This window comes from Cariama cristata, unplaced genomic scaffold (assembly GCF_000690535.1).
Source record: "Cariama cristata isolate BGI_N322 unplaced genomic scaffold, ASM69053v1 scaffold7729, whole genome shotgun sequence".
In the NCBI taxonomy this organism is placed as follows: domain Eukaryota; kingdom Metazoa; phylum Chordata; class Aves; order Cariamiformes; family Cariamidae; genus Cariama; species Cariama cristata.
This window is the reverse complement of record NW_009635153.1, coordinates 1-14,682: the sequence shown is the minus strand read 5'-3', so window position 1 is coordinate 14,682 and position 14,682 is coordinate 1. Positions and strand designations below refer to the sequence as shown.

The 14,682-nt window shown below is 37.2% G+C and overlaps 1 protein-coding gene across 1 annotated transcript in view; it reads right to left on the bottom strand.

The window, feature by feature from the left end:
- The window catches only part of CAPS2 (calcyphosine 2), a 29,946-nt gene extending 15,527 nt beyond the window's left edge, over positions 1–14,419 (bottom strand). The window contains exons 1-9 of the mRNA XM_009707414.1: positions 14,290–14,419; positions 13,599–13,722; positions 11,970–12,136; positions 11,197–11,243; positions 9,665–9,784; positions 6,450–6,605; positions 5,475–5,517; positions 3,788–3,870; positions 78–145 (exon numbers count right to left, since the gene is read on the bottom strand). Coding sequence (XP_009705716.1) covers positions 78–145; positions 3,788–3,870; positions 5,475–5,517; positions 6,450–6,605; positions 9,665–9,784; positions 11,197–11,243; positions 11,970–12,136; positions 13,599–13,722; positions 14,290–14,419 — 938 coding nt within the window. The remainder of the gene's footprint in view (positions 1–77; positions 146–3,787; positions 3,871–5,474; positions 5,518–6,449; positions 6,606–9,664; positions 9,785–11,196; positions 11,244–11,969; positions 12,137–13,598; positions 13,723–14,289) is intronic.
- Positions 14,420–14,682: the final 263 nt, after the last annotated feature.

Below are 14,682 nucleotides of genomic sequence, written 5' to 3'. Positions count from 1 at the left end.
AAAACCACACACTCACAGATCTAAATTCTTCTGTAGGTTTTGGGAAAACTGAAACTTTACATTATAAATTCGCTTACCTAGATAATTGATCTGCTATCACTTGTTCTACTACAGCCTGTTTTCTCCTCTCTGCAGCAACATCCTCCTGCAACGAAAAACTGACTGAGTGCAAATGAAATGTATAACACCAGGCACTTCAAATAATAAATTACCCTTTAAGATAGCATTCAGAGGTCACAGTCTTACCAATGTCACAATTAATCTTCTTTTATTTCCATCTTCTTTTAATGGAGTTCTAGTTGCATAACAGACATATAATATTCTCTGCTACAGACTCAAATTTTCTATGCATATTAGTTGTCAATAAATATGAGAATTCTAGTATTTCTCTTGACAGTCAGCATCCTTATCTCTGTATTGTTTCCAATAAATTCTGTAAGTACAATAGTACCTGAGCAAATTCACACTATTCCAGGTTTAATGGTTGACACAGATTCCAACTCAGAGAATGGAACTTTACCTCCAGCAATATTTAGTCAAAAAAATTCTTTTAAGACTTAGTCTCAGTGCACAATTTTTATTTGCTTCATGCCACAATAATTTTCTGCTGAGATAGGCCAACCTGAAAAACCTCTCAGGAAAGATCATCCTAAGGGGGAAGGGGATTTAACATGATCTTATCATTATTTTTACTAGAGTAACGCTGAACCATAATCTTGTGCCATTCACTGTAAAGTGCTCAGGTGCTGATCATCATTTGTTTCACAGAAAGAGAAAGCAAATCACAAGAAGTTGCCCCAGGACAGCATGGAAGCCACTGGCAACAACCAGGCCCCAGCATCCCGCTTCGTTTTATCTTCCAGACTTCTGAACTTTTTCTTTCCCTTTTCCCAAAAAAATTAGTTTCTATAGATGAGAAAAAAGATTATTTTACTGAGGGGGCTTATGCAACCTTTTTGACAACTTTGTAGGTATTCTGAAACTGAAGAATTAAGATATTTTTTCCACACAATTCTTCTGTGCAAATCAAATTCTAGATAGATCAAGACTTCATGTGGCTGAAGAACCACCAAAATTTGGTTCCCAGACACCAGGTAACTGTAAGGGATAATCTCTAATTCCACACAGTTGTTATGGGTATGAGTCACAACCTTCAAGGAAATAGTGATTGGCACTAGCCATAAAAAAAAAAAAAACCACACTAAAAAAATCCAAATAAATAATGTAACACCAGAGCAACTGGTGTTTATTCCAAACTGATTTTAAGCCTTAAAAGACTTCCGAATTATAGGAGATAGGGAGCTTTTTAGTTTGCTTTCATATTCCATTTTTGCACCTATCAGAACTACAGAATGCTTTATTCCGAGTTACTGAATCTTTGCCCATTAACTGTCCAAACAGATGCATTAAAAAGCATTAGGTAAAGGAGGACACAGTGATAACACAGAGCAGTGTTTGTTAAAACACAACATATTCCATGGACCCTGGCTTACAGAGCCAAACCACCAAGCATGCTGAAAAGAACCTGATTTTTAAAAAAAGAAACCTTACACCTTGAATTTCAATTGAATACTAGGTCACTAAATGTACTCTTCCATGTAACATCTTCCCTTCAGCTCTTGGATAAAAGCTCTACCATGAATTTACAAAATTGCTGAGGCAAATATAGAACTTGCAGTAGCTCTCAGTGGTTAAAAAGTAGTAACTCTTGTTCATAAAATATGATTATTCAGAGAAAACCAACCTTCTTCCAAAAAACCTAATTTTATTGTATATAGCATGTATTGGCAATCACAGATGTACTATAATCTGTTTTGAATAAGGGAACTTCCATCCCAAACTACAGAAAAGTTAAAAGAAATTCTACCTTAACATTAGAGATTTTGGTAATGATTACAGTAAAAGGAAATCAACATTGTGTACTTTTAAGCAAATTTTTAAAGCACTTTAAAATCAAATGCCAACAACTAAGGCAACGTATACCCAATGGAATTAATATGTATGCAGTTACTACTTCTGATTTTTTTCCAATTTTGCTACTACTATCAGAAGGTTGAACCTGAGAGAACATAAAAAATGCTCCTAGAAAGAGACAGCCAGTCTGTACAACCACGAGTGCTAATCATTAACAAAAGAGCGTGTAAAGGTCCCAGTGACACCTTGCTCAGACACCTGCTGGCTTCCTTTTAAAGCATGACAGCTGCAGTGTGCCTGTTATTTTGTGGTCCTGCACTGCTCCCTTTCTCAGTATTTTCAGCTTCTTTGATTTAGCATTAAGTAGTTACTCTAATGATACTTCAAAATTTTTTTCCATTATCTTTGGCCTATAGTATAGATTTTCAAATTTATTCTAAAAATAACAAACAGGAGGTTCTTCCAGTTCTTCATAAAAGTACTTTCTGAAAAGATTTTCCTACCATGAAAATGAATAGTGACCTCAGTAGTGCAACATCTGCATTCACTTTGATGAGACTAGAAATCAAATAAATGTTTGCAATGATGCAAAATTCAGTGCATAGTGATGAGCAAACAAAATAAATTAAAATTATTATTTACTTTTACAATCTCGTAAAATTTCTCATGGCTTAGTATTCCATGAGAAAGTTGGAATGCTAACTCTGTTCAACAATACTTTCAAAAACCAGTTATGAAAGCCATCACTCTGCATATGCAAATACTGAACCATGCCATATCAAATCTCAAGGTTCTTCATCATTGTAAATAATTTTAAATTCAAGGCTTATCCTTAGATGGGCAAGACTGCTATTGTTCAGTCCTAAAAACAGTAAAAAACACATCTATACAAAAAGTTAAAGAAACATACTGGGTATGTCCATATAAGAAAAGTTTTATGTCCCCTCTACGCAAGCTAGTGAGGCCATACTTGTCTCCAGTTTTCAGGGCTCCCTCCTTCCCTAGATCAATGGGGATGAGAGGAACCTGGAAAGGATCTGACAGAGGATCAGAGCCAAAGTAACTGAAAGGAAAGGCTAAGGGAGCTTGCGTTTGTTTAGTTTGCAGAAGCAGCAGCTATGAGGCACTCTGAAAACATCCTACAACCAAAGGGAAGTTACAAAGAAGACAGAACCAAACTTTTTTTGACAGTGACCAACAGTATAACAGGAGGTGAAGGTTACACACTAAGCCTTGGGAGGCTTGGTATGGGTAATAAGAAGAACTTCTTCACAAGGAGAGCAGTGTATCACAGGAAGATGTTACACCTAGAGATGCTGTAGAAGTTCCATCCTTGCAGTTTGAAGACTCAGCCAAAGCCATGGCTGACCCAATCAGCAGCAGAGCTCGTACAACTTACAAAGCCAGTTCTCATCACATACTCCATTTCAGGAGCTAATGATGGAAAACAGTCTGTTTACTCTAGGAACAAGTAGAGTAAAAGCTGATGGAATCATGGAACCCATGGATTATGGAATACAGGCTCATGTACAAACTACAGACCAGAGGAAATGTAACACTATACTCAGGTTTACTGAACTCACTCAGTTAATCTCAGTTGTAAGTATATATCTGTAATTATTATTCATAATTTGCATTCTTATTTATATGCATTTCTGTATAAGATACAAGCATTGCCAATAACATTAAAAAAATGCTCACTGGACTGCTCAGGGCAGCTCCCATTGAAACAAATGTTTAAACTCCCATGATTTCAATGGCTGCAATTACATACTGGGACCAAATCACCAAAGGCCTAACTTCTGTTGAACATCTGGGAAGTCATTCTACAAGTGTAGACAGTTAACAGCATAATACCAGCCAAAATACTTACAGCTTCTGATTTCCTTATACTGTGCTGCATATTATAGGGCTTGCTTGTGTAGCATTGTTGCAGGAGAGCTTTCTCATCAAGAGCTGTAAGATCATCATTATGTCCATCATCAAGCTGTGTACCCTACACAAAAATACACTCTTTTCATAAATCGAATTTAATTAATTGTAAGAAAAACAAAACAAACAAAAAAAACCTCACACAACACATTTTCCTCAACAATTAATTTAAAAGTACTTTTCTTTCTGTTATTTTTTTAAAGTGTCTACTTCTTCCACTTCATGCTAAGAAGAAAAAGTAAAGAACCTTTTTAAGCCTAGCTTTCTACAGAAACTGAACTTATAAACCTTACTCTCTCATCTTTCCTTATATCTTTTGAATACTGACCAGCTTTCAACCATATTGAAATTAAAAATAAAAAAGATCTCAAAAACACTGTGCTCCTACAAGCTTTGTGAAAAATCAGCAGCAAGTCAGAGAAGGTAGACTGTTAGTACCTCTCTGAAGAAGACAAGAGCTCATCCTTTTTCTGTTCCACTCAAGAACGGCCAAGAGAAAGCAGTGGATTAGACAGTATGCATATAGCTCAAAGTTTCCCATTGCAGAGATCATAGAATCACAGAATGGTTTGGGTTGGAAGGGACCTTAAAGCCCACCCAGTTCCAACCCCCCTGCCCTGGGCAGGGACACCTTCCACCAGACCAGGTTGCTCAAAGCCCCATCCAACCTGGCCTTGATGCTGCTTTTTGACCAGTAAAGAAGCTACATACAGGGAAAAGCCAAAGTGTACTGCTGAACTGCGTCTAACAGAGTTGTAAATCAGTCCAAGTATTACGGAAATATTTCCCACATGAAGGATATGAAGAAAACTGACAAAAGAAACTCTGTTTACAGAAGTCAAGAAGGAGGGAACATGGGAAAGAAATCAAAAGAGGAGGTTTTGTTAGCAGTGCTCCCCTAGCAGCAGCTTCTTTTCAGAGAAGAAAAGTTATTACAAGTTCCACTAATCAGGTAATAAGGATCCTGAAATCTAAAGAGGTTTTGATTTATTAATTCAATCAGGTAGTGATAATATCTAACATAGAAAATTGTTCTGCTAGACATTGTATTAAAACCTGCCATAAAAATTGACACACATGGCTTCTAGTGCTTAGCAGGTATCTTTCTGCAACCCAAGATCACCAGAATAAGCCAGTCCTGCTTTTTCTCTCCCAGTATACACTTGCCACCTCTTTCTTCAGTTTCAGATTAACTTGGCGGCTCCTGCAAATACCCTTTTGATGGGCTTGCAGTACAGCATATAAAGGAGTCACTCCTTAGAAAACAGATGACATGGTGGTGTCAGACTGGTACATAAGAGTGGAATCATTAAAAAACAAAACAAACAAAAAACAAACCAAAATACTACAACAAACCCCCAGAACTGACAATCTTAACTGCCACCAAACATAAAACTACACAAAATAATCAAATTGGTTTTTTCACTCAACTCTTTCACTCACAGAATGTTTACTCATAGGTATTTGCAGGTTCTCCATGTTTTATCTGAAGACTAGGAGCATGATCATAAGAGGAGAAAGCTCCCTTAAAACTATCAACAGTATGTGTAAAACAATGACAACAATATGTGAAACATAATCTTTGCCTCATTTAATACCCTTCCTTTTCATTCTACTGAACATTAAGCAAGTAAAATCAGTAAACTCATTGTTATACATCACAAACCTTTTCTCTGAAAAGCAATGAGCACAATATGTTCCCTCAACATCTGCATACTTAACTTTTCATTATGATTCTTAAATGGTCATCTACCCTCAGCACAGTCTAACATTTGACCAGTCCTCACAGCTGTTGCTTACTTTTGTTTCCTGTTTCCTTACACCTACAATGATGTATTTTGCTCTGTGCAACCACCTTTCTCCACTCTCTTCCAGAACAAGAGGAAAGTTGTTTTCCACCCCTTTGTTTTCCAGTTTCTCTCCACTGATCTTCCCTTGTTTGCATCTTAGTTTTAATTTAAAAATACAAAAGAAACCTGGCAGAATTAATACAGCTTGCAGTCCAACTGTACTAGATCTTATACACTGTCAAAGCAAAAAGTACAGATATCTTTCATTATTTTAACCCCGTATTCCTCTCCATTTTCAGTGTTAATAGTTCTCTAAGGTACAGATTACATCTTCCACTTCTTTTTTAAGTCTTATATACAGTCATAACTGAATAGAATAATAATTAATATTCTTCTATATTTAGAAAGTAAAAAAGCTTGAATGCATTTCTATATTTAGAAATAACATTTTACCAAGATCTTCCCACTGTCTCTCATCTTCTTAGGCTGCAAACTCTTCTCTACAAATCATGCTAATCTTCATGCTCAGGCTAGAGGTGCACTATGAGGGCAAATGCTACATTTCTTACCAGAGAATACAAGTATACTTAGATTCTCAGAGCATCTCAGTTTCTTACTCTGGAACAATTGAAATAAACTTCCTATATTTTATTTCCTACTCAACATTAGATGCTGAAATTACACATTTTTGTTTCTTTACAAGAAAAACATGGAAGAAATTAATTACACACACGTGCAAACCTCTCCAAAACTGTAATGAAATACCAGTGTACATTTGCTATGTAAAAATGCAATTACTTCTTTGCAAGATACCTTTATCGAAGCTTCTGGACACCGGAGGTCGTATTTTTTCTTTTCTGCAATTCTCTGAGAATAGTGCTTATATTCTTCCTTCATATCTGCTTCATACTGACGATACTTCAATTTATACCTGTCTGTTGGGGATGGCAGATTTTCTGGTATCGTCTTCTGCACCAAAACAGAATGCCAAAGCAAAGAATAATCAATAGAAAAGCCTCTGGTTTATCTATTGGATGAGAAGAGCATTATTATAATTCCCATCCAGTATAACTTCTGAAACTTCTTGACACTGTGCCTCATATGAAGAAAAAATGCAAACATGATTGCATATTCAGACTTAATTTTCATTGAGTTTGTCATATTCCACCATTTTTTAACCTAAAAAGTACCCAGTCAAATGGGTTTACATCACTTTTAAAGAGAGAAGCCAAGATCCAGTGTTTCTGTCCTATAACATGTTACAGATCACTAAAACAGGAATTCTGACATTTGATTTTGCACAGCTGAAAATGGGCTGATGGATTTCTTCAATCAGAAGTTCTAATATTCTTGGACAGCAGATGAGTATTAGTACTGGGACTTCCTTCCCTAGAACAACATCAGCTGAAAAGGCTAAGCACCTTTCTAACTTTACATCCATTTCAGTGCTCTACACAATGGAGGCTGGATCAATAGAAACAGCAACAATGACAGAAGGCCAAGACTCCATTCTTTCTCCCCTGAATAACTAACATCTTCAACGTTTAAGCAACATTTCTTCAATGCTAACAAAACTAAGACAGCCTTATCTAGCATCTCTACTTGATACACTGCTGTTACAGGATGAGATGTAACAGTCCTGTTCTAGAAAACCATTTCTCAAAAACCCTAAACACTTACGGTTCTTGAAAGGGCAGCTTTCTCTTTCAAAAGAGGATCTGCATCCCTTCACTGGTTAATTCCTGAATGATAAGACTATATTTAAATTATTCTTCCAAAAGTGACCTATTTTGGGAAGATTTACTTACACAGTCTGTTATTGAAGAAGCTGGACTATATCTTGCTAAAGGAACGCTCAGTCAGGGCCCCAGAAGCAAGCAATGCAGAAATAAAGGCCACTCAGAGGAATACATTAAAGTATTTTAGAACTGCTTGAAAATCTTCTCCACAAAAAAGAAGGGAGGTGGGGGGAAGTCAGGCAAAAAGAGAGAGGGAGAGTAAAAGAGGGTAAGTGAACAGAATATACATTCCTGCACATTCAGCACTTCAGTATTTAAGACATAATGAAGGTAGAAAGGAAGCAACAGGAGATAAAGGAAAGCAGAGAAGAAAGGGAGAAAGACCCTGAGAAACAGACAAAGCCATATCAACCTTCCGTTAGACTTCCTGCAGCTAGACAGAATTATATGTATGAATTTTATATTTAAAAAAAAAAGAAAAGGTAAAGCAAGCAGTGAAATTATAGGCATCCAGACCTAAAAAGAGTACAGCAACTCAAGTATGCTTACGCTGCACATTTACAATGCAGTACAGAGGAAGATAACCTCTGCATAGTTACACGTTTACAGTTACATCTTAAGACATCCATAAATACCTGTTGGGCACACAGATATTGTGAAAAATAGTGCATTCTCAGTCCATTACTTAAAAAAAAAAAAAACAAAGAAACCCACACAACAAAACTTAACCATTTCAGGTTTTTATTTAAATTTTTTTTTAATTTTTTTTTCAAGTTGAGAAACCATTTGGTTGTATCAACATATAAACATATAAAATGATGATCTTGGCAGATTCACCTTGAGCTCCAGCCAATCTGGAGTCTTGCCCTACAAGTGGCTATATTATTCAAGGGGCACAGATGATGTACGAATTAATTAATAATTGTTTTTTCCTCTAGCTACACTTCTGTTTTAAACACACTCATTAGAGTATTTCTTAGGTTTACATAAGTTAAATATTTTTGAAATAATGGATTTTTTAAACAGGATATTTTCCAATTCTTCCAAAAAGAGATAACATTGGTAAGATAGGATATTTCCTGCATCCTAACCAAATAAAAACATACTACTACTAGTAAGAATTTTACCATGATTATGTATGGTGCACGATTATGACAGAAAACAATCATGCAGGTAGCATTCTTCCTGAATTAGTTTAAAGCTCTAGATACCTAATCTCTCAAATATATAGGTACTACAAACAGAAGACTACTGTTTGTAGTACTCCAGCACTTTCCCTTTAATTAACACATTTGAAACACTCAAAATCCTGACGGAATGAGAGCAGACTAAAAATAGTCTCTCCAATTCCTGTCACGCAAAAGAAGTTAAAATATATTACATTTTCAGACCATATACTGTAGTACTCTACTACTGAATTGCTAATGTTATTTTGTCAGTGTATATTTTTTCAGCTACTTTACCTCTATTTTCTTCTGACAAGATTTTCTAGACACCTGTTTAAACTAAAGGAAAAGAGAAATTAAATATGTATCATGATCAAATAAAAAACGGTCACATCCATTTGTTCAAATTTAATTCAAATATAAGAGTTCAAAGGAAAACTTTTCCTGCATTCAGGGAACTGTCATAACAGAGTAATTAATTCTTAAAATTGTTATAGTGGCTATTGATCATGAAGAGTGCTCTACTGTACTATAAAACAGAATGCTAGCATCTGGACTACTAATTTTCCTTACAAAGCACCTAAGATTAGTGGTGATTAAGTTTCTTAGTCATCCAGGGAAAAAAAAAATGCTGATATGCCATCAGGAAATTTTAAAAATAAAAGTGCTCTGACAAATTAAACATAATTTCGAAGTAACATCACAGTTCTGTTTTAAAAAGACACTTAAGAAAAACCCTATGAAATGGCTGCATGTAACTACGAAAGTTTTCTTTTCACCAAAAGTAACTACTCTTCTATAGAAATAATAGTTACTGTTTGTAAACTTGAGTTTTGTCTTCAATCATACACTTACTGACTACTCTCAATCTTATCTTTATTATTTTTGTGAGTTCCACTTTGTCTGGAAAGGTAAACCAAAGTTACACGCTACCTCAAAAGTATTACATTATTACTAAGAAGCCTCTAGAAAGTAAGTAATTTGCCAAAAATATTTTCGACCAATAGCACTTAGACATATGGGTTTAACCAAAAGAAAAGAAGAGAACTTTTCTAAGAAAGTTAAGTACGCTTTCCTAAATTACTGCTAAAGAGCATAGAGGTATTTGTAGTGACAGACTGACCTGTTGAGCCTGATCATGCTGCGCATACGGTGTTTGTAATGATGTTCTCCAATCTGAAGATGAATCTAGAGGGCATGTATGAGGATAACTTCCACTGTATGGTATGTAAGAGTCCCCATCCTAAATTTACAGGGACAAAAAAAAAAGGGACAAGCAATTATAATTGTTTTGTATTCTGAACGATATTTTTATAAACTCCTGCAACACATGAATTCTAAAATATGTTCAAGACAGAATAAACTTATAATTACCTCTTCATCAGAATCTCCCAGCCTCCCTAGATCTAGGCATGGCACCCTGTAGGAAGTTAAAATTATTTTCATAGCAATACATTCTCTTATTTTTCAATTACAGTAAAAACAAACTGCCTACTAGTTATTATTATTAGCTCCTTCACAAAAATTTCCCAAGAGTTTCACCACAACTGGAGATCTCTATTAGCCCCTCTTGCTTAAGCTCAGGAACTGGCCACTGAGCTTTTCCTTTTCCCCAGTTGCAGAGTATCCTGGCAGCCACAAAGGGCCCCTGCAAGGCCCTTCTTCACTCCCAGCACAACCACCTTGGCTTCTCTTCACTCCTCAACAGGAGCTGCTGCAACAAGATCATAAATCAGGGATTCTTTATTCCTGTCCTCCACAGCAGGTCTGTGTCAACATCCCTCTATAAACCTTCCAAACTTTTTGTAAGAGATTAACACAGTGGAAGCCAGCTATACTTCACTATTTCATTCTGCTTAAAGAAAAGAAAACATCTCCAATTCATCAAAGCAGCTCTTTGCCTTCTGCCATTACTCCAAGAATACTCCAGAGCACCATGAGTACATTTTTTTTAATATATATTTTACCACCAATATTTCCAAACAACCCAATTATAACAAGATTACTTCTTGGAATAAGAGAGCTCCTTAATTTCCAGTCTTTTTTCATTAGAGAATGACTGACAGTACACAGAAATTGAAGTTCTTTGACTTCGATACAAACAATCTAAGGTCATGGTCACACATACTTGTTAAATAATGTAGAAAGATACAATGGCTGTAAGGCATTCCAGTAAAAAAAAAAAAAACCAAACTATCAAACATAGTCCTTGGAATAGCAGACGCTGCTTATCTGCCAAAGTCACTATAAGGTTTTAAATTTTATAAGCACTGTACAAAACTTCTCATTGCTTGTAAAAATCCTTCACAACAGTTTCTCTGTAATTTTTACATTCTGTAAAGAATTCTGCAAAGAAGGCCAATAGTTAAAAAATGTTTTTCTCCTTTTGCAGACTATTATACAAAAGTACTAAAGCAAGACTAGGTATAAATATAAAAGCTCTCACTACAAATCTACCGTTAAGTTCAACCAAATGTAAATCAACTTAATTCCAATGTAAATAATCAAATATTCTACTCTAAATATAAATCGTAGAAAACAAACCTATGATGATAAATTTCACGGAACACTGAGTTGCATATCAATACAAATGCAAATGCATTGTGTTAATAATGCACAATTAAATAAACTAATCAGAAATAGAAGCAGACTTACTCTGGTGGGCGAGGACCGCGAGTAGCCCGTGTATCTGGTCTCCAGCCCTAAAAGAAAGACATACTATTACATATCCATGGGGAACAGGATTAAAATACATAGTTCTCTCTTTCAGCTTCCCCTGGAATATTTAAAATCAATGCCTCAAAGTATCTGTCTGACCTATTTGACTGAGATGCTACTAACAAAAAGACAAAACAAAAACTTTGACTTGAAAGTTGATTCTTGCAGATCCTGAGACTAAAAGACTGAATATTCATCAGGACAGAAAGATTTCCAGCCATTAAGAATCTAGATAGTATCTACATCACGTATTAATAATGCATTAAAAATAATTCACGTTCCTGAAGCTTTGCCCAATCACTGCTCACAAGGTTTTAGGTCACATCGTCGTCATTGGTTGGGAGCCAACCCTTAAACCAAACCCACAATACCGACAGCCAGCTGGCTCACAAGAAGCTAGCTCAGACCCCAAAGGAGCCCTAATATTTGATGTAACTGTACCATCTCAGCTTTAGTATAGCAGCACATGATGATGATGAGGCAGCTTCTGCCACTGTTTATTTTGTATGGCTGTGTACCCCACAGATCTCCAAACTCAACTGAGCACGAACATGCCAAGAAGACAAGACTTGAGCCAAAGCTTCACCTACCCCTCTATGGCTTTCTGAAAACAGCCAACAGCAAATCCTTCGGGAAGACTGACCGACTGGGACAAGCCCCCACCTTGCCTTCAAATCTATAAAAAAAATGTGATTCGGGGATATTCTGACCCAGGGCCAGCACCTTTGTTTTCACACTCTTCAGCTCAGAGATCTCAGCATCACAGTCTGAACTGAGCAGACAGCGTATTTCCAGCAGTGCCCTAACACCTTTCACGATTCGAGAGGAGTCACAAAACTGTAACTCCTTTCTTGCCACACACCCTTGTAGCCTGCCCCTGAAAAAAGAAGTTCACGGTTCAACAACTCTACCCTCTAGTGCCTTCAAAAAAGGGTATTCAGGTTTAAAAAAAATACCGGTTTCTCTCCAGTAAGGTCGCACATAATAAACACCACCACCTTGTGGCCACGTATGTAAAAAACCGCTATGAGACGCAACGTAATTTAAGTCTTAAGACTAAATGCAATGCATTAAATCACAAGCATATAATTTTTCTGTACCATTTCAACTGTGGTAAGATAAAAAACATACCACATTCTAGATGTTAAAGTCTTAATGTAATTCCTTTTCCAGAAGTCATCAAATCAGGAAGAAAGCAAATAAAAATCATCCTGAAGACTGTCCACCTTTAAGGAGTGAAGTACATAGTTTGAATCTAATTTTAATCTACGATTTATTTTTGCAAGCCACCAAGAATCACATGGACTAGGGAGTCTAAATTTGGAAACTGAGGGGCATGAGAAACAGAAGAAAAATAGAGATGAGAGATTAGAGAAAAACAGCCATTTCTTTTCTTTTACAACTTACACTAAACGCCCCAAATGTTCCTGCAGGTATTTCATTCTCAAAAGACTGGTTAAAAGGTAACATTGTAACATTGATGTGATATCGTTTACAAAAGGTCCTTTGTCATTCCAAATCAAACAAAAAGGAAAACAGCAACTTGGCAGTCAAACTCCAAGAATTCCTAATAGGATCATCTAACAAAAAAAGGAAATTAAATGGGTGCTTGGGGCCTGAGGGAAGATTGCCAATTAACTTTACTTCATAAAGTACAACATAAAGTACACAGTATCTGTGAGAAAAATCAACTGTCATTAACAATATTAATATTTACCTTAGCTATAATAAAAACAGTGGCCTTCAGAATCCAAGACTGTATTTGCACTGATCAGGCTTTCAAAAGTTAGCCTGGAAGTTTCTGCTACAGTCATCTTGTGAGCATTGCACACCTACCTTATCTCAAAATGTAGACTATTAGGAATACCTGGAAAGCAAAATTCTCCTTCACACTAAATGCAGAGCACTGAGATTCATTTTACACATCAATCTGAAATCATGCCTTTTGAAATTATGTTTTGGGGGCTGTCTTGCAAAACAAAACCAGACACACCTGTTACCAGTTCCATCAACAGCCTGAGGCAGCAAACAGTACCGGTTCAAGCCTCTGTTGCTCTTAATTGCAAGCACTAGCTCCTTCCCAAGTTCTCCACACCCCAGTTAAGTACTCAGAATATCAGTTACTTTAGGACAGCTGTTTTTATTGGAAATTCTCACCTTCATTTGAGAAGCCGTCATACTAAACCATCACTTTCTGAAAAACATAATTTCTTTAAAAGTTTCCTTCTCTACAGAACTCATTGTAATCTCAAACTAAGAACTTTCTGAGGTATGATTAAAATATTTGTAAAATGTCAAAGAAAGGAAAGAAAACAACCACAAGCCTTCCGTTAACATACCTGCCGTTTCTTCCCCCTCCATGACAGCTGAGCCTGCCTTCGAGGGGATGCAGCAACTCCTTTAACTTCCAAATCCATGCAAATTCAATGACAGCCTTCAGAATAAACTGAAAACCAGAAAAGGCTATTAAGAAAATCATGTATATTTTATACAGGTACTTCTGCAAAAAAAACATTATTGTGTTAGAAAGAACGTGCCTATCATCAATAATTTGGGTATTGTCTTCAGCAAGCTATGAAGTGTTGTCAGCTTCCCTTTTTCACCACCTCTTAATTTCAGTCTTTCCTTACTAATGCTTAACTAGATTCCTGTTCAAATTGACGTCTCTGCCTCAAGTTTAACTCCCTCTCTCCCTTACGCTTCTCAATACCTTCTCATACCGGTATTACTAATTTGCTACCCCTTGACAACATCAAACCTTTTTTACGCTTCACTTACGACCGCTGCCTGGCTCTCAACTGCACCGTGCCCTGGGACCAGGTATTTTCAAGAAGACATCGAGGCCCTCCCGGCACACAGCCGGCCGCCGACAGCTCCCAAACCACATTTTATCAGTACGCTATCTCCCGCTCGGCTGGTTTCTCCTTCCACCCAGCAGCCAGTTTTGAACCAAAAGCTTATCATTTAGTTCCCAGAAATCAGACGCTCCGTTTTCAACCGCACAAGCTGACCACGTTTCTACCTACCTACAGGTTCGTAACCCCCACGTATCCTCTCCTTCGCCAAGCAGGAGCACAGCCGGGGGCCTACTTGGAGACAGCGGCCTTCTAGCCACGGCCCCTCCCGGGGCACTCAGAACGAGGAGGCCCTGTCTTCGCATGGCCTCCTAGCTCTTACTGAACGTGCTGTCCTCCTAACTGAAGGCACACGGGGAAGAGAGGGCTGTTGCATTTGACAGCACGCTGAAATAACGTTATCGCAAACAATAATGCTCTAAGAGGTAAAACAGACACTATGGGCTCAGGCAGCTCCACGGAAACGATGTGTTTTACCGGGAGCGCGCTGGGGCAGGGCCTAGGAAAGGCCCAGGGCACCGGCCGGGTCCTCACCGGAGCGGTCTCACCGACGGGCCGCGCACCGCTG